This window comes from Poecile atricapillus, chromosome 1 (assembly GCF_030490865.1).
Source record: "Poecile atricapillus isolate bPoeAtr1 chromosome 1, bPoeAtr1.hap1, whole genome shotgun sequence".
NCBI classification, from domain to species: domain Eukaryota; kingdom Metazoa; phylum Chordata; class Aves; order Passeriformes; family Paridae; genus Poecile; species Poecile atricapillus.
In genome coordinates this window covers 86,108,558-86,133,360 of record NC_081249.1, presented here as the reverse complement: position 1 = coordinate 86,133,360, position 24,803 = coordinate 86,108,558, and the positions used below count along the sequence as shown (strand labels likewise).

Genomic DNA, 24,803 nt, shown 5'->3' with positions numbered 1-24,803 from the left:
CAGGCTCTCCTCTCACCTATAGGCACGGAGGCCGTGCTGTGCTGAACACCTTCCACTCAATTATTTAAAATTCAGTTGCTATGGATCTACTCAAGGCGATCAGTTTAAAGAAATGCAGATGGCCTCTGGTTTTGAGTTCCCACTGCGCTTTGGTTAATTTGGTATGTAAAGGTATTAGGTTAATTAAATGCCATGTGTTGCATGGGGACTGACTGCATTTGTGGATTAATAAGTATCCCAGAGTGTTCTGTGCTGAAAGTCCTCAAGCTGGCAGATGGTTATTTCACTAAGAAAGGAAGGTAGCAGAGAGAAGTCCTGGGGAAATGAAGAGTTTTCCTGTTAATCCTGCAGTTGTTTTTCCAGACTGGGTAGTTGCAGTGTACTTCAGGTCCTTGACTGAGTAGAAGCCCTTGCTGGAGAGACTGGAAGAATTTAAGTGAAGAGAAGCAAAGTTGTACATTTTGCTTTGAGATTCTCACAGGGCTGGTCATATACAGTGAGCGTGTCAGCTGGCCAGGGGAGGACCATGGCTGGTGCATGGAAATTTTCCTGCTAGGAGAAGATCTTTACCAAGAGCTATATTGTGAATCAGGTCAGAGGGTGTCCTGTGAGCAGCAGGCATGGTCGCGCCGCAGGTCTAGAGCAAACCAGCCACCGTGTTCGGGCATTCGTGGTGGAATACATGTAGAAAGCAGGAGACAGGGGCAAATACCACCGCAAAGTTTTGGAGATGTTGAAGAAGAAGAAAGTCGTTTTCATGCAGCCATGCTCTGAGGTGGTGGAAGATCAGGAGAGAGACCAGGGCAGATGGACACTACTTCGCAATGTCAACCAGGTCCTGAAGCCCACGACCATGTTAGCGGTAAGATAGGGGGTCCCAAGCCCTGAGCATGGCTGGAAGCTTTCAGGCTGCTTTGAAATCTCTCTTGCTGTTGATGGGATCCTTGCATTGCTTACACCAGCTTCTCTCGCCTTCCTCCTTTGTCCCCCCACCAAGCACTGTAGCTCCCCTGCAGTGCAACCTTCTTGCTCTTTGCATTTGGAAGCTCCTCCTAAAGATCCTCTTTGTGAATTGTGTGCATCTGTGTGTGGTGTGTCCTCCTCTTGCACCACTGTTTGGTTGTCACTGCCCCCAGCTTGTGAGGGTCTGCCTCAGAGCAATTTGGAAGATTTTCTCGTTTGGGAGGGTACTAAAACCCACTGGCTGCATTGAGGAGGAAGAGGTGGACCATGTTAAAACTGTAAAGGGTCTGGTGGTATTCTCACTTCTCCAGTACTCTGTCACGTATTTTGGGAAATAAACTGCACCAGTGTAGGCATGAGGTGGGTTACGCAACTCACAAGCCACAGCTGGTAAATGCATGAATCACCCTGTTTTGCCCTGAAATCTCCAATATATCTGCTGGGTTTGGGGCTGATTTGAAGGTGATTGTTTCAACAGAAGGACTGTAGCAGACTTCCATGGGGTTTATATGGAATTGATTAAAGTCAGAAAAGGAAATAGGTCGGCACTCTTAATAAGTGATGTTATTTTATACCCCCCCCGACCTTCCTGAGCTTACCAGCTTAGCCCATCCCATAAGACTTTTTTCACCAGTATTAAGAACTGCACTTTAATGGGTTTAAAAAGAGCAGTTTGAGGGGACAGGCACTCTGTGCATTAGACAACCAAAGCACAGAAGCTGTCTTAGTGGTAGCAGAATATCAATTTACCTTGGGGAGGGAAGACTTCCTTTTATCTCAGCTGTGATAATACACCCTATGAAGCAGACTGCTTTTACCGCTATTCAATACTAGAGATTTTTTTTTTTAAAAAAGCAGCATTACAATTCTTGGATTTTTGATCAAAAGCAATTTTTACAGAGCTACTAAGGTGTTGGAAAGGTTTTCTGCTGGGCAGGAGCTGAGCAACCCGGCTCATCTCTTGCTGACACCTTGATCAGGTTACCCACCGTGTGCATGAATTTACCCAGTGATGCAGAAAGGATAGCAGTGCTGAACATTCTGAAATGCTTTGAGAGTCTTGGATCAAAGGAGCTAGAAAATAAATATTAATATAAATGGATTTATAACATATCTGCTCCTGACACTGCCTTCATTAGCTGTGATTTTTTTTGCCTTTTCAGCTAACTTATGAGATGTGAGGATAAGACGGTTAATGAGAAAAATATATTATTATATTTTTATGAGCTGGATAAAGATACTTAGAGCTGTAGCTCAGTCCTCTGAGGAAATTAAAACCTAAACTAAGGACTGGATCCTGGGTTCCATGAAAGCAGAATGACTTTGTTGATATCCTAGTGTAAGCCTGGCAAGCAGCTGCCAAGGGTAGAGTCTGCCACAAAATGGTTGGGAATTCCCGGTGTGTAGTTTCTCCATGTGTGGATCCCTGAGTAACCTTACATTCTGGTGGTACTCACAGGTTTGTGTCTCTTGGAAGTCTTAGTGAATGATGACTTGGATGGTGATGGCTCCAGCTTATACCCCCCGGCGCAGAGATGAATATTGTTAAGCAGCCTATTGAGCCAAACCAAATCTATAAATATGCTCTGTCCACAGAAATGGTTGGTAGTGGATACTCAGGAAAGGGTTGATATCAGAGCACATGCAAAGTGATACATCCTGGTTTTCCCTTCTCCCTCTCCCAGCAGTTTTTCAGGACTTCAAAAGGGAGATTAACTGCATTTGCATCATGCTTAATAGGTACAAGTGGAGCTGGTCCCCAAGAATGTGGTGTTAGGTGGAGTTACAAGTCTACAGCATTAATCTCAGCTGCATGAATGAAAGCACAGCTGACAACTAGATTGCTCCCAATTTTAATATCTTTTCACCTTGAGAATAGGGGTGAGACACAATTCTGCTTTGTTCCAGTGTGGGTCCTGCTTGGGGCTTTAGTTTGTAGTTATTTTGGAGTTTGCTTTTGTATTGAGGAAAACAGCTTCTTTAAAAGCTTCTTTGCATTTGAGTAATTTAATATCCACAGAGCAGATGAGAGCAGATAGTCCCTGCACAGCAGGACTGACAAAGGTGTATAGGATCAGTAGTGACATGAAGTGAGTGGATAGCGGTCAACTGCTTTCTGTGTCTTTCAAAATGAAAACACAGAGGTCTGAAATGAAACCAGTAAAACATTTGAAACATGTAAAAGGACACGGCCTTTTGGGATTATGGATGCTAAAACTTTGCACAGCTTCAGGTCTCAAGTGAAAGTGTTCACAGCAGATAAAATCTACTGAGAAGTATTAAATACCTAGCCCACCTACACATTGCTGTAGCTAGAAGAACTCCTGAAGAAGAACATATATCTGCCTCTCTGTTTATGTTCTTAACCCATCTTTAGTTATTCCCTTTTCAGCAGTCTCCAAGGAATATTTGATAGTGGTTATCTGCAAGTAAGAAAGGGACCACAAGCCCCCAGATAATGCTTAGCAGAGCTCAAAACAGTCTCCTAAATGTCACTTCTTAGGTTTGTATATTACACAGGGAAAAACCTCCACCTGGGTGCGTTTTTCTGCCTCTATCACTGTTCTGTGACCACTCTGTTGCCAACAACCACTCATGAGCTTGAGAAGCAGAGGGTTAGGGCAGTAGGACAGCAGAGAATTAGGTCCATACACTGTATGGACCATGCCCTGCTTCTGGCACCTTGCAGGGGATTTCATAGAGTCATGGAATCACTAAGGTTGGAAAAGACTTCTGAGATCTTCAAGTCCAGCCATTAACCCAGCACCAGCGTGTTCACCACTAAACCACATCCCCAAGCACCACATGCAAAGCATCTGCTTTCCTGAGCCTCTGTGAAAAGGGGTGGTTTGTGGTTTGCGAGGGAAGTCATTTGACTTGTGCTAATGACTTGGGTACAAAACATCAACAACTCATATCCCAAGGGATGCTGAACTCCCTGCAGCACTGAGTATAACTATGCTGTCTTTGCTTCCAGGGGGATTATGTGTGGATGGACCTCAAAACTGGACGGGAATTCGACGTCCCCATTGGAGCGGTGGTTAAACTGTGTGATTCTGGACAGATCCAGGTCGTGGATGATGAAGGCAATGTATGTACAAAGGCTTGTGATGTCCCTTCTTCAACTCTATGGCTTTGCTAGGCCAGGGATCCCAGGGCCATGAAAATCAACTTTGTTATGGACTTCCCATATGTCCTTGGGAATTAATTGTGCCATAGTTTTCTATTTGTAAAGGCAAGACAATGTTGTGTCCCTGTTTTTGTGGCTGTACTGGGAGTGCAAAATTGAGAACCTCCTTGAGAACAATGATAGCAGAAGTCCCCAAAAGACATTGGTCTTTTGAGCAAAGACCAAAAAAGCTATTTGAGCAAACCCTCCTCAACCTGAAGTTCCAGTTGTTATCCAGTCCTTCCTGACCTCCTACCAATACCTGATGTGCCCAAACACTGGTTCTCCTTCAATTTCCTTCCCCTGTTTGTGTTCAGTGGTGGCTATTTTAGAGTAAGGTCTGTATCAAGGTGCTTCTCTATGCTGCCTTTTTTTTTTCCTTGCTGAGGTAATTGTAAATGCTCTCACTCCCCTCAAGGGTAATAGAGATTTGGTTTGGCAGGGTCCTTGAGGGCAATTTGTAGTGGCTTTTGAAGCCCTTAGAAGTGGTGAGTCTAAATAACACTGCCAATAAAAGTATGACTTTGCCACCCCTGTCCATACATTCCTCTTTTTCTAAATTGTCTTCTCTCTGCTCAAGAGTATTTTGTGGCAGAGGGTTAAGCAGTGATGTGAAAATGCAGTTGTGAAGGGGAAGACAAATCTGCTATTTGTTGTAAACTCCCCTGATGTGCTGGGTGACCATATTGCCCTGGAGGAGGTTCCTGCCAGGATAGCTTGTGTCTCCTGCCTCTTGTTTCTCCAATAGAACTCCAATAAAAAGATGTTTTCCTTCTTCTGTTACAAATCTTTCAAATTCATCACTGCCTTGCCCAAGGAATAGAAGCTGTGGCAGATGTGCTGATGATCTCTTGTGTATGTTCTTATGTCTGGTCCTTCACTTTGGGGTGGGCTGTTTGTGTCTTCCATCCTAATGGTCTCTCATTTGACTTACTTTTCTGTGGCCTTGCTCTTTTCCCAGGAACACTGGATTTCCCCACAGAATGCCAGCCACATCAAACCCATGCATCCCACCTCCATCCACGGAGTGGAGGACATGATCCGCCTAGGGGACCTGAACGAGGCGGGAATTCTCAGGAACCTGCTGATTCGCTATCGGGAGCACCTCATCTATGTGAGTGTCCACCTGACGTCCACCTCCTGCTCTCCTTAGCCCTGGGGAACCCCTGTGGGTGGGAACCCTGATTGAACTGAGCTGTCACTGCTGGACACAAAATGAGTCACACAGACACAGTTCAAGGTGTGGTGAAGGAAAGAGCGAACTTTATTTTTCCTTTCAGTATTTATAAGTTTCTGACCACAACCAGGGATTGGATAGTCAGGTTAACACTTTCTCAACCACACTGGCAGTGAGAGATGTCCATCAAAAGGCACATCTTTAATGGAATGTATAAACACCTGTGTTTATAGTTACTTTCCTGGGAAAGTGGCTAGAACATGTAGAAAAACAATATCGATGGCCTGATTCTCAGGGCGACACTGAACATCTGGGTTTCTACCTTCACCTTGTCCCAGGTGGTGAAGGGCTTCTGACTTTGGAGGATATTGCAGAGCTTCTAGATACCCCAGTGAAAGACCCCATGAGTTAGGTGATGGGAAAAGTCCACACCACCTTGTTGTCCCACCCCTGTAGAAGTTTTGGGCATGTGCATTATCTTTATGCACACAGAATAACCAGTTCAGCCCAGGCTGTGAGCATGATATCATCATTCTAAAGCAAAAACTTCTGTAGAGGTGTAAACTACATGCTGAATGTGACCCTTCTGCCCTCTCCCCCTGAACTATTAACTTGTTTAACCCAGGGGGGTGAAGACAACCACTGCTGGAGGAGGAAGGGGTGGAGAAAGGATAAAGAGGGGCATGCATGAAATAACTGGGAACAAAGAAGTGAGTAACTCACAGAACACCTCTAAAAAACCTTCCCAGTCTGTGTTCATGACCTATTAGTCCTGGGTTTTCTGGGATCCTGGCAGTTGATCTCTGAGGACAGAAGTGTCCTTCCTTAGGTTGGCTCAGTCATGTCCTGCTGTGGCTTTGAAGGCCTTGGCAAAGCCTCCTGGTCATCTAATTTTTAAAAGTCTCTAGAGACTACTAGATTTTCAGGCCAGAGGGAATTGCAAGACAGTCAGACTTCACAGATAAAATAAGCTAACAGAGTGTGGATGGGATTTTATCTGTCAAGTCTGTTCATTCATCACTGCTTGATGTGCAGTGCTTTTTGATAGAATGGGTTTGGATTAGGGCTGGGCAGTAGTGGAGAAGACACCACTCTGCTTCACAGTCTGTTAATATGATAGTTCCTTGCCCCCTTTCTGGGACATATCTATCTCTTCTTTCAGAGATGGAGTCCAATCCTGGAGGAAGGGGACATGGGTGCTGAAAAGGCACCCATAAGTCCCCAAAGCTCGGAGGAGAATAGAGACCTCCAAATGCATCTCTCACTCAGACACTTTATTTGTTGTGCATGATGCCGAAGTCCCCCCTATTGTCAGTTTAGACGAAAAGAGTATAACCAGAAAACTATTCCCATGCTAGATGAACTGGGTTTCTCCCCTTATAATTAAAATTTCTCACCATTTATAATGATAAACTAGCAAGTTAACATCCCAGATTCATACTTGAGGTATTGTCTCCACCATGGCACCCATGGCAGTCACCAGAGAAGTGAATAGAGCCAACAGAGACAAAATTGCCTTTCAGCTATGCAAACAGAAGTGCCTCTCAGACGCTTTAGAGTTGACTGGAGCTTGGATATCATAGAGGAGTTTATGTTGAAAGAAAATTTTAGGCTGGGTGTCTACAGTCCAGGCTCCCAGCTCAGAGCACATCCATCTTCAAGGTTAGGTGCATTACTCATGTGGATAACCGAATTCAAGCAACCTGAATGCCACTCAAGAAGTACAGATGGCCAATAATTTGGAGCTGATTGGCTCATTCAAGGAACTTGTGTTTACCCATTGAGCATTGACCTTTTTTACCTTGCTTGTGGGCACCCTGTGGTGGCACAAAGTGGATTCTTGCTGCTCTCTCTGGGAAAGTTTGGATCATGTTGGTTATTTTGTCAGTGGTGTCCGTGTGTCTCTTTTGGGGTGTCTGTGCTACCCAGAAAGTGCCTTTGCCTCTCCAAGTGACCAGAGGTCCTCAGATACAATTCCCTGTGTGCAGTATCGGATTGCCTGTGAATACACCAAGCTCCTTCCTGAAAGCTCTATCTTTGAGCTCCCTTGCCAAGCTATTCACAGGCATCCAGGAAGATTAGGAGCACAAACAAGCACTGGGCAAAGTGTCATCCTAATAAAGGCTGATGCAAAGGGCATCTTTTGGCCTGGAGGTGAGTGTGGGTGGTGATTTGGCCTGAAGTGACACAATAACCACATCAGTTTCTCTGCAAGTTCTTCTGGTCCGATGGTGACAGTGCAGTGCATCCTACAGAGTTCCTGCCTAAGGGATGGCCACATCCCACAAAGACATTTGCATCACAGAGGTTCCAGGTTATCGTGTCTTGATTGCTCCACACCACTAATGGCTTTAGAGTGCCAGCCCAAGAACTGGGCACAGCACAGCAATTAGTGCAATCTCGAAATCAGAATGACACTCTCAAAATGACAGAGTACATAGCTTGATAGAGAGGTATGCAAACCACTTCTGTCTACAGGTGTGTAGTTGGAGGCTCAGGAGCCCAACCTTAGATTAAGGTTGCACTTAAGTGGTTAAGAGTGATGGCACTAGGAGGAGTAGATTTGTGTCAGATGTGGTAAATATTGATGACAGTTTTGCAAAGCCAAGGTACCATATGGATGCCATGTGTGCAGGGGACACCCAGTCTGCTGAGGTGCTTTTCTCTGTGGTATAATTAGCCCTGTCTTAAAGATAGTGAAGTTTCACTGCTTGAAAGGATTTCTGAGCCTGCTGTGTAAATGATTACCTTTCCAATGGGACTTCTGTTCCTCTTGTTTCCTTGTGTCCTTAGCTTTGCGAAGGATGTGGTTCTGCTCTAATAAAATATAATTTCCCTTTTTCTTCTCCCTCACATTTTATTCATAAGACAAACTGCGGCGGGAGGGTAAGTATGACTCTTGGCAATGTCATTTGCAATTGCTGTCATGCCTTCCACTGGATCACTTTTTCTGTTCACCATTGTGGCCTTCTCATTTACTTCACACCACCATTGCTGCTGCTTTGTAAATGCACTGAAAGCAACCATCTTCTCTGTGCAGAGCTTGACCCACATGGTGAAGCTGTGACAGCTTCCCAGAGCTGGAAAGTCCCCAACCTGTGAATGTGGTTAAAGCTTTAAGCTTCTCAGTAATGGCCTTAACTTGAAGGGCAGAAATGTCTGCAGCAAAATATGAAAAACTTCAACAAGGGCTTCTTGCCCTTAGTTTTGCTTGCATATAGCAAGAGAAAGTATGTTGAGTACAAAGAGAGTCAGTCTGGTGGGGAGTTTGGACTTGTGAGTAAAGTTAAATCTCTTTATCTGGAGATGAAACAAGTGCCTGCTGCTGCTCTCTAAGGGCTGCCAAAATGCAGTAATGTTTGGTAGAGCTTTAACCCCATAACAATCCAGATGAAGTCAGCCATGGTGTTCTGGGTAGCAAGGGAAGCAGGCTCAGAAAGGATTTGTTTGGGGCTAATTAAAATGTAGGTCATGCAGGCAGTAATGAATTTGCTGTGAGATGTGGTTCCTGTGGTCAGCTACAGCAGAGTCTCTGCTCTCAGTGGAGCTTTATTTTTCCAACAGAAAAGGGCTTTGACATCACCCAGCAATAGAAACCAGTGAGCTACTATTTCCTTGGAAGTGCCCTTTGGCCCCTCATCAACAGAGTGAACAAAGTTTTGCCTTCTGTCAGCTGTGAGAATTGGGAAAATTGTGATTATTTATCAACTAGGAATGACCTACAAAAACAAGCAATAGTACAACAGTTCATGCTGACCAAGTGTTTTGTAGATCACAAGGGAAGGGTCAGTGAGAGCATCCAGGAAACATTCCTAATGGTTAACACCTTTAAAAACCTCTCTGTTTACATTTGTGGCAGGGTAGACCAGAGTGGCTGAAATGGAGGGATTTCAGAAGCCTCTGAAAGGAGTTAGATTTTTTTTTTAAAGAGGCTCAAAGAAAGTGAGAAATGTCCCTAAAAATAACCTGGAATAAATAAAGAGGGAAAGAATTTTTCAAATATCTTAGATAGGACTCAAAGGAGTCATCATTAGGGATCTTGATGTCATAATCCCATTTAGAAATTGAGCTTCCTCCTTCTCTGAGCACTGAGGTTTCCTGTTCTGTTCCCTTTGAAGGCTTCTCAGGGACGTCTCTGCTCCCTTTTTCAATACCTTCTTTTTCTAAAATCAAGTCTACATGATTTCACAGCCAATTTCTACCCTTTGGACTTAGGACAACACTGTTCTGGAGCTCAAAGAGCTTTTTTCCCTTACTGACACATAATCCCCTGTTACAGAGAAGAGTTGGGTGTCCTTTCCCAATTACCACTGCAAAGTCAAACCTCATATGAGATTGAAATGAAAGTTGCTCTCTTGTGTTGGCCATGAGACGAGGTGAGGAACCCCTAATGGCTTTCATCATCTCTACTATGGGACACAATTGCCACCTACTGGCTGCCTTCAGGAGGCCCAGACTGGTGGCAAGTTTTGTGTAGATGATGGCAAATTATTTCTTCTCTCCCACGACCATCCTTGGCTGTGCCCCTTTGCTGCTTTGTGCCAAGGCCTTACTGGGTTTAGGCCATGCAGATGAAAACCCATAAGGATTATATGAATGTTGAAATTACTCGTTTTGTTTCCTGAAAAACTATATGCAGTAGTGAGGGAACTTTCACAGCTGGTTCTACCCAGGAAAGAAAGGTGAGATTAATTTTGTAACTTCAGTTGCTAAAAATTAACCTAGAGAAAGTGACTTGAATTCTTTGAAGTCACAGAGTGAAAGTAGCCTTCATCTCATGCCCCTGTCTAACCCAAGGTGGAGGCCCGTTGACTCACCTGCTCTGGACACTGACTTTTAGACAGATGAAACAGGGCAAGGAGATCCTTATTCTCTGCCTTGAGCTTGGGATGTGGCCAAACCTCCTCGTCACTACATCTGAGCAGCATAACAAAGCTCATGAGTCCTTTGATGAGAGGCTTGAGAGAAACAGCTTTTGGAAGGGCAAAAATGAAAGAGCAAGATACTACAGAGGAGTTTGCTACCCAAGGCCCAGGGGAGCTGGACCAAAGGCCATTTACAAAGTTTCAGAGATAGATGAGAAGGAATATGTCAGGACTTTGTGGGCAATATCCATCTGCACAGGACAAGGTTTAAACTGAAGTGTGGAGAAATTTGGCTAGGCAGAGAGGGTAGCAAAGAATGCATTGCAGAGGGAAGCTTAGCACCTGCTGTGGATTGATGAAATCAGGTTAGATAGTCATCTGTCAGAATGGTTTGGATCCAACTGGTCCTGCTGTGAGATATGGGAATGGTTGTCAGGTTTCTTTCATCTATGGTTTCCCATCATACTTGCAGTGCAGTAGATGTATATGGTTGTATGCTGGCTCTGGTGATAATTTTGCAAATATGAGCTTCTCTTAAGACTCTGAATCTTAACTGAGAGCATACAAAATATGAATTAAGGCTTGAAACCGTGCTGTGCGTAAGCAAGGCTGAATATGAACTGATTTAGGTATTTTGGGACTTCTGTTCCCATTTTACTCCAGGCTCCCCCTGCAAGCATCTCTGACTTCAGCATCATCTTTCATCCAGCTTTTAAAAAGCCTTGATTTTTCTGGCCTCCATCCACATCCCATGCAAGCTGCAAAGTCTCTCAGCTATACCTCACTGTCCCCATAACCTTCATGTGCTTCTCCTCCAGACATACACAGGTTCAATACTGGTGGCAGTAAACCCCTACCAGCTCCTACCCATCTACTCACCTGAGCAGATACGCCTCTACACCAACAAAAAGATTGGTGAGATGCCACCACACATCTTCGCCATTGCTGACAACTGCTACTTCAACATGCAGCGCAACAACAAGGACCAGTGTTGTATCATAAGGTGAGTTGCTGAGTTTCCAAGTGGGCCAAATCCTGAAGGCAGGTGCTGAGCAGATGCAACATGCTTGATTTGGAACAGCTTATCAGATAGAATCAGATACTGAATGGCTGATTAGATATTCCATCTACATATTCCTGGTGCAGAGGTGGTCTCTGTTTGCAGTCACTGTTCCTAGCAAAGGTGCTTTATCAATAGTTTAGTATTTACCCTTACAACCCAATAGATCTCATGTTTATTTTTAACCTCCACTTTTAAATTAAAGATCAATACTCCTACAGACATCAAAACTGCAAACATTGATACTTTCTCACAAGGAAGGGCCAGGGACAGGCTTGGTCATTCAGACTCCTGAACGGTGTCTCCATGCGTGCTCTGCTCTGGACCGATCAACCTTGGGTATCAAGAAGTGCCTGGTCACAGTAACGGGTATAGTTCCCTCCAGTATCTGTCCCAAATGGTTGTATCAGCCCTCCAACATGATTCTATAAATTCTGAACCCACAGTCTTTTTCGTTTGAGACACCCTTTTTCCCAAGGCATGCCTACCCTAAGTTTCATTAAATAAAAAACCATAACTCTGGAACATCCCATGTGCAGTATTTCAGATACATGAGTCTGAAAAGGCCATTCAGGAAGGCTTATTTTCCTGGTCTAAAAAAGCATCATGTGGGGCCCATGGGAGAGTTAATGCAGTGTGGCAGTGGCCTGAAAAGTGAAACAGTTTGCCCATGAGGCCAGGGCTGGATACTCAGTGTCAGGAAGGTCTGTTTTGGTCACTTATTTTGTCTTCCCCATGTATCAGACACACCATAGACTCACACAAATATTTCTGCCCAGCCCTTCACAAGATAACTGAGGTTATCTTTCAGTGAAAAGTTTGAGGAATAACTTTGGTTTTCCTGCTCCATAAACTTCTCCTCTCCCACCTGCTCCTTGTTAGAACAAGCCTAGGAGACCTGTGGAAGTCCTTGCTGTTAAAAGGCTGTACTTCACAGTCTGCCTTATCACAGCTCAAGACTGGTGATGAAGATGTCCCATGGGAGCATGGGACAGCTAGATCCTGGACCACAGGGTCATGGTCTGGTGATCATACCTGGAAAAGCACTGACTGAAAGTACTTCATGACCCTCTTAGTGCTGATTGAATGACGACATTTGCTGTGGGTACTGAAACTCAAGCAACAGCTTGGGCCAAATGGAACACAGAGCAAATCTGGATCTTGGCTGGAAGCTGTCTGGTACCATGTCCTACCATTTGTCCCAGAACCAGTCCTTGGGATGGTGGAAACCCATCCTTAGTGGTCTCATCCTGCCTACGCTAACAGAAGAGACACAGAGACAGAAGTTCCTTTGGAGACAGAGGGAGGGACATTGGCAGGGAGGCAGCATGGCTTTCACTAACCTCCACTCCTGTTGTCTTTGCAGTGGAGAATCTGGAGCAGGGAAGACAGAAAGTACAAAACTGATTCTGCAATTCCTGGCAGCAATCAGTGGTCAGCACTCCTGGATTGAGCAGCAGGTCCTGGAGGCAAACCCCATCTTGGAAGGTGAGGCCTCAGATAATAAAGAATTATTTTGCTGGAAAAAATAAAAAACAAATTCAGGAACCATAAAATATAACCAAATGTAAATCACTTATGTGACTCTTTGGGTTTCCAAAAAAGTGACAAAACTTTCTTAAGTACGCTTGTAGTAAGCACATTCAGATTCTTGCCATCTGAATCTATGTTTCACAAGACTAATATTCTCTGATTTGAGCTGTCAGAACCTGTTTTCCTCTCATATTTTTGACAACTATCATTGAAAGCAAAGCATTTCAGCTGACCTGAATTATTTTTTCAACTGTTTTGTTACTTAAAAATTGGGAAAAAAAGTGGTTTTCTACTTAAAACAGTACTTTTGTTCCCCAAAAAAATCCATACAAAACCCTGAATTTTACCTAATTCTGTGTGTAGGATGTAAAAGTGCTGATTAATAGTTTTTTGTGCATCTGATGTTCAATCAAAGCTCTTTTGAAAAATCTCACCACCTCTTCCAGTGCTGGACTGCATGCAGAACATCAATATCCCCTCAGTGCTGCATTCAGCTAACTAATTATTTGCTTTTTTTTGGCCATAGGTGCAAAAATCCTATTCTTATTCTTTGATGGTTCCATAAAACATCATTTTGATGGGACCTGAGCTTCCCAGCACCTTGTGCTGGCTGTATACAATAGCAAATCTCACCTTTTTCTTCCAAGATCAGTGAATGGCAGCAGAATGCAGAAGAAGAAATAGAGGAGGCCAGGAAAGAACCAGATAATGAGAATCAGCTTGTGGCCTTAATAGGTTCATTGGCAAGCTGTTACTGTGATCTACCCCACTATTTTAATTGGATATCTGTAAATTAAATAGGTTATCTGACCCTCTTGACCCAACATGATGCTAGATATACCTTTCATGCTTATGCAGAAAAATCACATTTTCCTTAAAGGATAACATCGGGGCTGTTCTCTAATGGAGGTTTGATCAGCCTGGTCTAGTGGGAAGTATCCTTGTCCTTGGCAGAGGGGTAGGAACTAGATGGTCTTGAAGGTCCCTTCCAACCCAAACCATTCTATGATTTTTATATCCACTGCTTGGTAAATCACCCTCTAGGAATCAACAGAAATGTGACAAGCACGCAGGACACTATTGAATATGCACTTAGTCCCTACTGAGATTCAGGAAAGAGAGGCACTGTAATTCAAGCACATGCCCATCACCTGCCAGAAATCCTGGAGCAGAAATTACAGGGTGTGCTCTTTTGGGTCTGGCACTCATCCAGACCCAAAAGAGGATGGGCATGTGTACCTTTCTCTGCACAGTCTGTTTGCAGGGAGAAGTCTCCTGCTGGAGGTTGGCTAAGTTGTTTGTATTTCCCTTTCGGATGTATTTTCCCTTTTCTTTCCCTCTCAGTCATCAAATCACTCACCAGCATCTCTGTCATTTTCTGCACAGTGTCACCTTTCACACTGCTACCACTCTTGCTCAACTCTCTTCTATTTCATCAGCTGCTGCCAAAGTCCTGCTGCCCTAGCCCTTCTTCCTGGATAAGGTGACCCCATTCCCAAGCGTCCTCCTCTGTGCTCTCTCTGTATTTCCAAGGACAGTCATCCAATATACATCTTGTTTCCTCACACTGAGAGGAAATTGATCCTGCCAAACTTAAGGGAAGGCTTTGGGGCTGCTTTTAACCCTCTCAGCTTCACTCTTTTGACTTTTTCCCCCCATGACACCAGATCCATCATCCTCCCTACATCAGATCCTCTCTAACTCACCATAATTCTTGCAGCTTTTGGGAACGCGAAGACCATCCGTAATGACAATTCCAGCAGATTTGGGAAGTACATCGATATCCACTTCAACAAAAGGGGAGCCATAGAGGGGGCAAAGATTGAGCAGTACCTGCTGGAGAAGTCCCGGGTGTGCAGGCAGGTAAGGTGATACACCTGCAAGGCGCGGGAGCTGGCTCTCGGGCAGCCAGCCTTTGCTGTGCTGTTCTCCTCACAGAGCTGACACCTTCTCTTCTCCTGCAGGCCCCGGATGAGAGGAATTACCACGTGTTCTACTGCATGCTGAGAGGAATGACCATGGAGCAGAAGAAGAAGCTGGGTCTCGGGAAAGCCACAGACTATAACTATCTTGCGATGGTGAGAGAGCAGTGAAACAGAGGTTTGGTGGTGAAAGGTTCTTAGCAAGGGAGAAGGAAAAAAGAGGTGCTTCTGCAGCCAAGAGCTGCTTTGCTGGTTGTGACCTTCCTGAGCCTTAGCCACAAGGTTTGACGGATCACTTAGTCTCAGCACCACAAGGCTCATAGTCTTAGTGGAAATCCTTAATCCCTGTGTCTAGACCAGGCTGTTTTCACACTTTCTGTGAAGTAGGACGCAAGCTTGGATGGGATGGTGTATAGTGCCCATGCCACGTGTTTGGAAGTAACGAGGGTGTTAGATAAGACCTGCTGCTCTTGAGGCAGAGGAATAAAAGAGTGCTTGTCTGGATGGCAGGCTCTCAACAGAATATGGGGCTGAGCTGTGTGTGCTCCAAGTGTCTGACAGAGCCAGCAATCTCCACCCCGCTCCCTATATACCCGTGTTGATAACCAGAGGAGCTGACAGAAGCAGGTGTAATTAAGGCTGGTGGGTCATCAGCAAGGCTGGGACCCAGCTTTCTAACTGGAGCAGTGGGAGCCTCTAGCTCTCTATCCCCATCTCAGAGAGCTTCTTCTCTTCTGCTGATAGCAGTCAGACACAGCATACTGGGGGACGACAGAGTAAGTGTAGGTGACAAGGCTGAGCTCTGAATCATAGATTATGACAAAGGGCAGAGCCAGATCCACAAGTTCAGCATCCCTTAAACAAAACATTGCAGGGGGAAGCCCTGATAGCTGAGGATTACACCCCAGTGCTCCCTGGCTCTGCCCCATGCAGTGTGTGCCCTGTTTGCCTCCTCAGGGTAACTGCACGACCTGTGATGGCAGAGATGATAGCAAGGAGTACGCCAATATCCGCTCCGCTATGAAGGTCCTCATGTTCACCGACACCGAGAACTGGGAGATCTCCAAGCTGCTGGCTGCCATCCTGCACATGGGCAACCTGCAGTATGAAGGTAAAAGGACAAAATACAGGGACATGGTCCAGTGCACTGCTGCGCTTTATTCTGCATGCTGACAGGGACCTAAGCTTAGAGATGGAGGGCTGCATCCAGAACACCTGCCATGGTGCCATGCCAGGGACTCAGGTGTTTTTTGTGGCATTTGTAAGGACAAGGAGTAAGGAATAATTCCACCTGCCCACAGCAGGGCTGCCAGGCTGCAGTGTGCTCAATGACATTCATAATTTCTGAGTGTTGTGAGGTTGAATATGGCCACAGGCCATTCAGTAGACTCAGGTTTTACAAAGAGAGACTAATGGAGTGTTTGATGGGTGCCTGCCAACTGTGATTGGATACACCTTTGTAAATGTACCAAACTTAGCTGTAAGAAATGACACAGTGATTTAAAAAGCCTCTTTGGAAGACAGAAGCCTAAAGCACTTAGATGCTAGAAACATTTCTACATTCTTTGCTGTCTGGTCTGGCAGAGCAGAGTACAGGTCCTTTGCAGCCAGCAGCAGAACTCCAGCAGATGGGTGAACTTTTCCTTCTGATGGCCAGATTCTGCCAGGACATCACACAGAGGCAGTGGAGAAAGACCCTTTCCCTCACCCTCTCCACTTTCTGCAGAGACATGTCCCTTGCTGATGGCTTTCCCTATGTCTTTCTTTCCCCAGCTCGGACCTATGACAACCTGGATGCCTGCGAGGTTGTTCAGTCAGCATCGCTCATAACTGCAGCAACATTGCTAGAGGTGAGTGGCCCTGCAGTGCTGCTGTTCCCTTTCTGATTCGATCCCAGGTTTTTAGTATTGTGGCAAAGCTTCATCTGAGCCAGCCTCTCCTTGCACCACCAGCTCTAGGAGGCTGAAGAGGTCTGGATGAACCATATTGTGTCCTGCATTGGGAGCATGAAGGTGAATGTCTCCATCTGGGCTGAGTAGCCAGAGGAGGCTACAAAGATCCTCAGAGTGCTGGAACATCGCTTCTATAGAGACAGGCAGAGAGATTTGGGCTGTTTCAGCCTGGAGAAGGCTCTGAAGACAGCTTAGAGCCTCCTTCAGTACCTAGAAGGACTATAAGTGAACTGGAGGAGGGACTTTTGACAAGGGCATGGAATGACAGGACAAGGGGGAATGACTTCAAACTGAAAGAGGACAGGTTTAAATGAGATACTAAGAAATTCTTCACTGAGAGTGGTGAGGCACTGGAACAGGTTGCCGAGGGATTTAGCATCTGCTCCACTTGTGGGAATGTTCAAGGCCACGTGTGATGGGACTTGGAAAAACCTGGTCTAGCAGAAACTGTTCCTGTTGGGGAGTTGAAACTATATGATCTTTAAAGGTGCCTTCAACCCAAACTATCCTATGATTACATTATCAGAATATCTGAATTCCCCTTCATACCAGCAGATAGAAACAGACCCTCTGGTGGCACATCAGAGGGCACTGGTGGCATGTCCTAGAAAGGGCATACAAAATACCTCAGTCCCTGAAGCAGGGTGTTTCCCTCACTGATATAAAGTCTGTAATGGTACTTGAGACAAATGTCGTATACGCTCTGTGTATCTGAAGTGAGGTGAGATGGCACTCACTTAAACCATCCATGCAGTGACTGGAGCATTTTTCAGTGGCCTTCTCAAGAGCTATCAGGGATCCCTCAGGGACATAATCTCATCTCCATAGGCACTGCTGGTCCCAGAGTGTGATCCACAGCTCTCTGTCCACTTAGGGAGTGGACATTTCCCTGAAGAAGTGTAATAAGGTGTCAAGGTGATGCAAAGCTTTAACCCATGCTGGTAGCATACAGCTTTGCAGGTTTTGCTTTGCTTTCTCATCCTGTCTTCCCACACCTCATTAACATCTCATGCTAAGTCACAAGAACACCTCCCAGATTAAAATACAGTAGAAAAATGTTAGTTTTTCTCTCTGAAAATGCCTGTGTCTTCATTTGCGGTACCTCCCCTGTACAGCCCCTGTGTTTGGTGTTGTCTCTGTCAGGTTGAGCCCCAGGACGTGATGAACTGCCTTACCAGCCGGACTATAATCACAAGGGGCGAGACTGTCTCCACCCCTCTCAGCATGGAGCAAGCGCTGGATGTGAGGGATGCTTTTGTAAAGGTAAGTCTTAGGGCATTTCCTTATGCCTTCTGTTGAAAAGCTGAAGAAATCTGCCCCTTCTGAGACCGGAGCATCCACTTCACAGGAAAAGGGTCTCGCTTGGTGCCTGTGTGAGCTCAGATCAGCAAACACCCTTGAAACCTTGTTCTAATTGGGATGTACAAAGAGTTGAGGTGGAAGGAGTCTAGGTAACCTGCTCTGCAAGGGATTTGCAGTCTGGACTGGAGATTGTCTGTGCTCAAGGGGACCTGCAGATGGACCCAGCATTCTGAAATGACTGTACCTCAGCTGCAGGAAAGATCCTCCGCTGCTGTAAATCACAGCAACTCTACCAACCCCTCTAGCACCCACAGCTGAATTTCAGGATTTGGGAGCATAAGCAGCAGTAAATACAGCTGAGCAACACAGGGCCAGGGATAGAGCAGTCCAGAAGGCATCAGAGCACTTAGAGCATCTTGAGGCTTTGGAGCGATGAAGGTTGATGGGCTGGGTGTGCATCACTGCTGTGCTGTTTGCAGCCCCGTGTAAAATTGCGAGACAAGCATTATTGGCATGCTTTGGCCAAGTTGAGTCCTCATCTGTGGGGAATTGGTAGATCAAGCTGGTTTGATAGCTAACTAGCCTGCAAATCGTGGCAGCGTCTTCTCTAGTGGTGAGGGGCCTTTGAATTATGCTCCCCTCTTGGTCATACTGCTGTAGCTTATAAAATAAAAAATAGTAACAGTTTAAAACATGAAGTTCTGGAATTACTGAAGCAGCAATATCTGTGTCATTAGGTCATCAGAGTGTTCAGCCAGTGCTACAATGTTTCAGTGAGCACCTTGTTCAAGTGAGCAAGATGTTCTTGCAGCACAACATGGCTCTGCTCTGCTGATCTAGAGAGAAATGTGTGGAAATCAAGGAAGGGACTATCTGGCTTCACAGCAAGCCCATAGATCCAAAATTTAGCACTATCCAAATTTGGGTTTTTTTCTCTCAGTTGTCTTTTAGCTAGGCTTTCAGGTCTGTTTTCCTTGACCTACATAATGGTTCTTGAAGCTTTAAACCGTGCCAAGAGTCTGGCACAAGCATTGGTGAGCACATCCTCAGGGCCTGTCTGGTTGTTGGCCATGCTCTAGGAGATCCCATGCCATCAAGGCTGAAGTGGTGACACAGCCTAGTGGGACAAACTGCTGAACTGTCTCAGTGAGCTCCATCTTTGGGATGTTGCAGGGAATTTATGGGCGACTTTTTGTGTGGATCGTGGAGAAGATCAATGCTGCAATTTACAGACCTCCTTCCCAGGAACTCAAAAGTATCAGGAGATCCATTGGCCTTCTTGACATCTTTGGCTTTGAGAACTTCACTGTGAACAGGTATGGAGCCTGCAAAAGGAGAACCAGGTCTTAATCCTCCTTCACAAGCCCAAGCTCAAGGTCTTGCAGTCCTTTCACCTCTCCTGAAGTGAACTGGACTGGGTTGGACCAAGCCTTTTCCTATATGAGAAATTATCAGAGCTAATGAATTGCAGCAGACAGTGGAGTTCCTAAACTGATTTAGACCACACACATAACATTGTTTTGTGAGAAAAAATGATATTCTGAACCAATAAGGCAATTATAGGCCAACAGCAGCCTTACTGAGTAGTTGACAAGGTCTGTGATTATTGCTCCAAGCATGAAGAGAAATGTAGAGAAATTAACCAGGGTGGATCTAAAGTGGCCTTTTCTTGACCTTCCCTCCACAGTTTTGAGCAGCTTTGCATTAACTTTGCGAATGAAAACTTGCAACAGTTCTTTGTGCGCCATGTCTTCAAGCTGGAGCAAGAGGAGTACAACCTGGAGAACATCAACTGGCAGCACATCGAGTTCACTGATAACCAGGATGCCTTGGACATGATTGCCATCAAGCCTATGAACATCATCTCCCTCATTGACGAGGAGAGCAAGTTCCCCAAGGTGTGTTTTGGGCTCAGCCTTGCTGCCAATGACTCTCCTGATTTTATCCCCTTTGCACTCACATGCTGGCACCCTGTGAGAGATCTGCTCAGCCCCAAGCACACATTCACCTGTGGCCTGCCTATTTTTAGTTTTTATTGTTCTCTTAAATTTTCCTCCATCAGTGTCACAGCCATACTGTAACAAGAGTTTCTGATGGGAAAATATGCCTGCAAGAGGCTCAAAAACATCTACTGGCAAAGTTTAAGAGAAAATAAGGTTAAATATACTCTTTTTGGACCATTATTTTGAATACAGCACTACATACCAGTAATATTTAATAAATTTCCTAAATTTCTGCTCTTGACATATCTTCTCCTACATATCACTTCTCAACTTAAATGCACATCATTACCAAGAGAGGAAAGAAATGTGCTATTGACTGGAAAATTATTTCAATGGGAATAGCCTTGGTTAAATGTCAGATCTTTTCATACATGTACAGGGTACAGATGCCACCATGTTACACAAGCTGAACTCCCAGCACAAGCTTAACACCAACTATATTCCTCCGAAGAATAACTACGAAACCCAGTTTGGCATTAACCATTTTGCTGGAATTGTTTACTATGAAACAAAAGGTATGGGGCAGCTCCAAGGGCACTGCAGGGGGTGAGGGGATGTTCAAGGGCAGAGAAGCTGCTGCTGTGAGGAGCAGGGCAGGGTGGTAGTCCACAGTAGTGTCAATGTATTCCTTTTCTGGTTGCAATGACTTGACCCTCCAGCTGTGCCCATGGGCTGCAGGGTTTGGTGCTGTTTCATTTGTGTGTGCCTGTGACAGCATGGCAGTGCTTTGCACCACTGCATCTTTAATCCAGTGTAAGATGTGCCTCCGTCTTCCTTCTCATGGTCCCCCTCTGCCTGCTCATTACTCCCATTACCTCACCAAGAGCATCCAGTAATCCAAAAACACAGAAGCTGCTTGCAGCTCGCGTGCTGACCATATTGCACTGTGTCATCTTTGTGTTGTCCCATTATTTCTCTAGGTTTCTTGGAGAAAAACAGGGACACGCTGCATGGAGACATCATTCAGCTGGTGCATTCCTCAAAAAACAAATTCATCAAGCAGATCTTCCAAGCAGATGTGGCAATGGTAATGCAGGCGGGGAGAAGATCTTTATTCACATGGAGGGGTATTTCTGGAAGGGGTGAAAGATTTGCAGTCATATTGCTCTCATGATCTTTGGGGTGTTTCAAACCTGTTAGTGAGAGTCAACCATCAGGAAGCATTAATGCCGTATCATGGGTGCATCCACCCTCATGCCCCTAGTTCACTGCATTTGGTTCATCAAATATTATTATTTTGCTTTGATTGCCCCTCTGAATTGTTTAGGGATTGGAACAATTAGGTTTGTGATTGTAGAAATCTGAGAGAAAAGTAACAGTGCCTTCCAGTTAGGTCATCCAGATGTGTGTATAATAGAATGAGAAGTAAACTAACAAGAGGGCAGTTTTAGATTAGGTGTTAGGAAGAAATTCTTACCTGTGACAGTGGTGAGATACAGGCACAGGTTTCCCAGAGAAGCTGTGGATGCCCCATCCCTGGAAGTGTTCAAGTGTTCAAGCAGTCTGGTCTACTGGGAGGTGTGCCTGCCTATGGCAGGAGGGTTGGAACAACATGACCTTAAAGGTCCCTTCAAACACAAACCTTTCTATGACTCTAGGTAAAAGCTAAATACTTTTTGACCTGAGTAGAACAAAATGACAATCTTGTTTCTCCTTAAGCACTGCAGCAGGGCTTGGAGTGAACAGTTGTGTTTTACTGTTACAACAGCAGAGAGAGGAAACACCAGTTATGAAAGCTGAACTTCAAAATCCCACTCCACCAGGACATTTTGTGCTTACTCCATGCTCAGTGTGAGAGAAGACTGTACCTTGAAGTTTCAGAGAAAGGCAGAGTCATTGCTTTAACCCTCTCCACCTCATGTGAGCATTTATTACTGGAATACCAGCTTAAATGCTGAATTAGTGACCATTTCACCTTTAATAACACAAATGCATGATATTTTCTTCAGGAAGTTGAACATCTAAATCTCTCTACTTAGCCCCGCTCCCAAAATTAAAGTAGAAAGTGTTTTAAAATATCAGTCTTGCAGAATCTGAAGGTCTATACAGATCACTCACTATGTCCAAATCCCCCAATCTTTCCCAAGGCAAAAGCCATGGGACTGCAGAGGGTGTGGGGTTAACATTTTTCAAAACAAACAATTTTTTTGGCAGAGGCCCATTTCCAAATGCCAGCCAATGCCACTGATGGACAAAGGGACTTAGGGACTTTCAGGAGTGCCATGTTTTAAGTGCTGAATTCCTTTGCTTTCCCCAAGGGAAAGAAATATTTACATTCCAAAGACATTTCTTCGAATGTGCTATGTGCTGTTTTGCAAGCTCTGCTCATAACCTTTAGCCATTCAGTTTTGCTCCTGCTGAAATTAATGATCATTATCCTTTTGACTTCATTAGGAATAAGAGAACATTTATCAATTACTAATTAAGCTACCAATTGGCATGACACTCTTGTTGGGTTCAGAGCTATCCTCAGAAGTGGATACTCCTGTTGAAGTAGACACTAACTCCCTTAGCATCAGTGCTGCTGCTTACTTTGCTTTTTATTGCTTGTTCCTTGCTGCTTTTTATTTTTGGTGTAAGCTTTGCAGTTGACCTTGGAAGTGATTTCTTTCTTCTTTAGGCAGAGCAGAGATGCACTCTGGGGCATCAGTGGAAGGGTTTACACAGTCACACAAACTTTCTCACAGGGATCCCTACCAAAGCATCTTTAAAAGATGCTGGAAGTATGTAATAGCAAAGTTGAGATGTCTGCCTGGATGTTGTCTAGGATCTGAGAACTGAAACCTTTGAAAGCATCAGAATCCCTTTTTTTTTGTAACATAAACCATTCGGGGTTTTTTTATAGTTTCACTAGACATCTTCAAAATCTGTCCCAAGTGGTAGTCTCTGTGCTTTGATACTTTAATGATATCTGGTTTTCTTTTTGGAATGAGAGATTTTTAGCTTGACATCATGGAACTGTAAGAAGAGCCAACACTGTGTAGCAGCTCCCCTAGTCATGCACAGTGTCACAGTGAACCTGGAGAACACTAATTCCCTGAACACCACCACAGAACAGTTCTCAGACAAGCAAGATCCAGCATGGGGCTGAGATGCTTTTGTCATTGCTTTCCACCAATGTTCAGTAATGTTTTCAGCCCCTTTCTTAGGATGTGCCCTAAAGCAAGGAGCAAGGGAGCCTGGGTCATGGAAACTGACTGCATATAGCAAAGAACTGTGCTGAAGTGTCCTTGGAATGTCATGGAACTGTGCATGCCATCCCCAAGCTTCAGTGAAGCAATCTGTGGAGGAACTTTCCAGAGACTCAGGCTTGGTCAATCAAATACAACATCTTCTCTTAAAAAGAAACGAGTGACTGCTCTGCTAGGGGCTAAATCAAATCATGAGGCATTTTGCTCAACACCTTCCAAATTTTGGTCGTCAGGAGATTATTGATGAGATTGTAGGATTTTGTGAGTCAGTTAAAAGTCCACATCTGCTTTACATTCAGTCTTTCAAATGGGGTCCTTATATTCCAGAAACTTGAGAAAGCCACAGATCAGAAAAATTTGAAAACCGGTTGAGACTGTATATTTGAACATTGTAATAACTGTTTGGTCCCTGAAAGACCTAATATTTGTACACAGTGAAACCTGTGTGGTGAACTGGGTATTTCTGGAACAAATGGGGCTGGAAAGTCTCATTTATTCACGGTCATCACGGAGAAGGTTTATCTGCATGTGTTTGCTGAACAGGAACATTGCTTTGAGTGGTGCCAGGTGAAATTATGGATTGAGTGGGAGGTGTACACTGTTCCTCTGAGAAAGCTGGTATGGTCTGGCAGCACTGCTTGCTCAAGGAACAGGTAGAAGGAGCAGTGGAGGATGGAACCCTGTAAATTGAAAAACAAATGGGAAACTAGGGGGGAGAGGGGGGGCTTTTCCCATGGGAAACATTTAAATTCTATGAAAAATACCTGACTTTTGGGATTAAAATTAGGAAGGGAGGGATTTCTTTAGAATTTTTGTGTTTTGTCCCAGCACCTTCCCAACCACTGTATATTGAATGCAGAGATGTGTGAAGAAGAAGAGTGGGAATGGCTGAAATTGGATGGATAAAGAGTGAGGTTAAAAAATGTACAAAGTTTGTTTCCAAGAAGCAAGAGCTGAACACTGGCAGCTCCCTCAGATTCAGAGAAGTGAACATCAAGACAAAGGAGAAAAGCTAGGAGAGGTTTAGACCAAAATCTAAGAATTAATGCATTTTGTTCATGAGATTGATGCATTTTGTTCATGAGATATATAACAGCTGGACGTCCAAGACTAAAAAAATCAGGCTCCCATTTCAGTTATTCCTTCTTTTCACTGTTTGCTCTTCTCTGTCTCTGTTTTGTGTTTTGTTTTGTTTTTTTACCTGTGCTTCGTGTAGTTTCTCTGTGGCTATGCATCCAGCACATTTGGCCAGTCGCCCACACCCACACCAAAGGTAAATTGAATACATGAGTTCCTCTGTTGTATACTCACCTCTCCTTGGCAAGGATTGTGCTTTACTCCTGTTAATTTATTCCTCTTCCTGCACTATCTATAGAGGATCCATTCCAAGTGACCAATGTGTTGGAGAGCATTTTTACAGCTTGTTGAATAGGTACAGGTGTATGACTGTGTCGCTTAATTCTAGGGCTCAGACAAACTTTGTAATGATGCAAATTTGGTTTGGATGAAATCAGAACCAGGCTCAGCTGAAGTTTTGCAGATTTTTTCCTGATATTTGAATAATTTTAAATAACTTCAGGTGGATCAACTTCAGGAGGTAATTTTAAATAACTTCATGTTTACTGTGGTGCCACCATTGTATGGGACATCCTTCCTCTAAACAACT

At 44.6% G+C, this 24,803-nt stretch overlaps 1 protein-coding gene across 1 annotated transcript in view; it reads left to right on the top strand.

The window, feature by feature from the left end:
• Positions 1-84: 84 nt before the first annotated feature.
• Positions 85-24,803, top strand: part of MYO7A (myosin VIIA) — a 64,676-nt gene continuing 39,957 nt past the window's right edge. Inside the window, exons 1-15 of the mRNA XM_058859648.1 lie at positions 85-862; positions 3,941-4,054; positions 5,094-5,246; positions 10,993-11,177; positions 12,601-12,722; positions 14,488-14,630; positions 14,732-14,845; positions 15,647-15,800; positions 16,463-16,539; positions 17,785-17,904; positions 19,117-19,259; positions 19,631-19,841; positions 20,326-20,461; positions 20,867-20,973; positions 24,354-24,410. Coding sequence (XP_058715631.1) covers positions 731-862; positions 3,941-4,054; positions 5,094-5,246; positions 10,993-11,177; positions 12,601-12,722; positions 14,488-14,630; positions 14,732-14,845; positions 15,647-15,800; positions 16,463-16,539; positions 17,785-17,904; positions 19,117-19,259; positions 19,631-19,841; positions 20,326-20,461; positions 20,867-20,973; positions 24,354-24,410 — 1,968 coding nt within the window. The 5' untranslated portion in view covers positions 85-730. The remainder of the gene's footprint in view (positions 863-3,940; positions 4,055-5,093; positions 5,247-10,992; positions 11,178-12,600; positions 12,723-14,487; positions 14,631-14,731; positions 14,846-15,646; positions 15,801-16,462; positions 16,540-17,784; positions 17,905-19,116; positions 19,260-19,630; positions 19,842-20,325; positions 20,462-20,866; positions 20,974-24,353; positions 24,411-24,803) is intronic.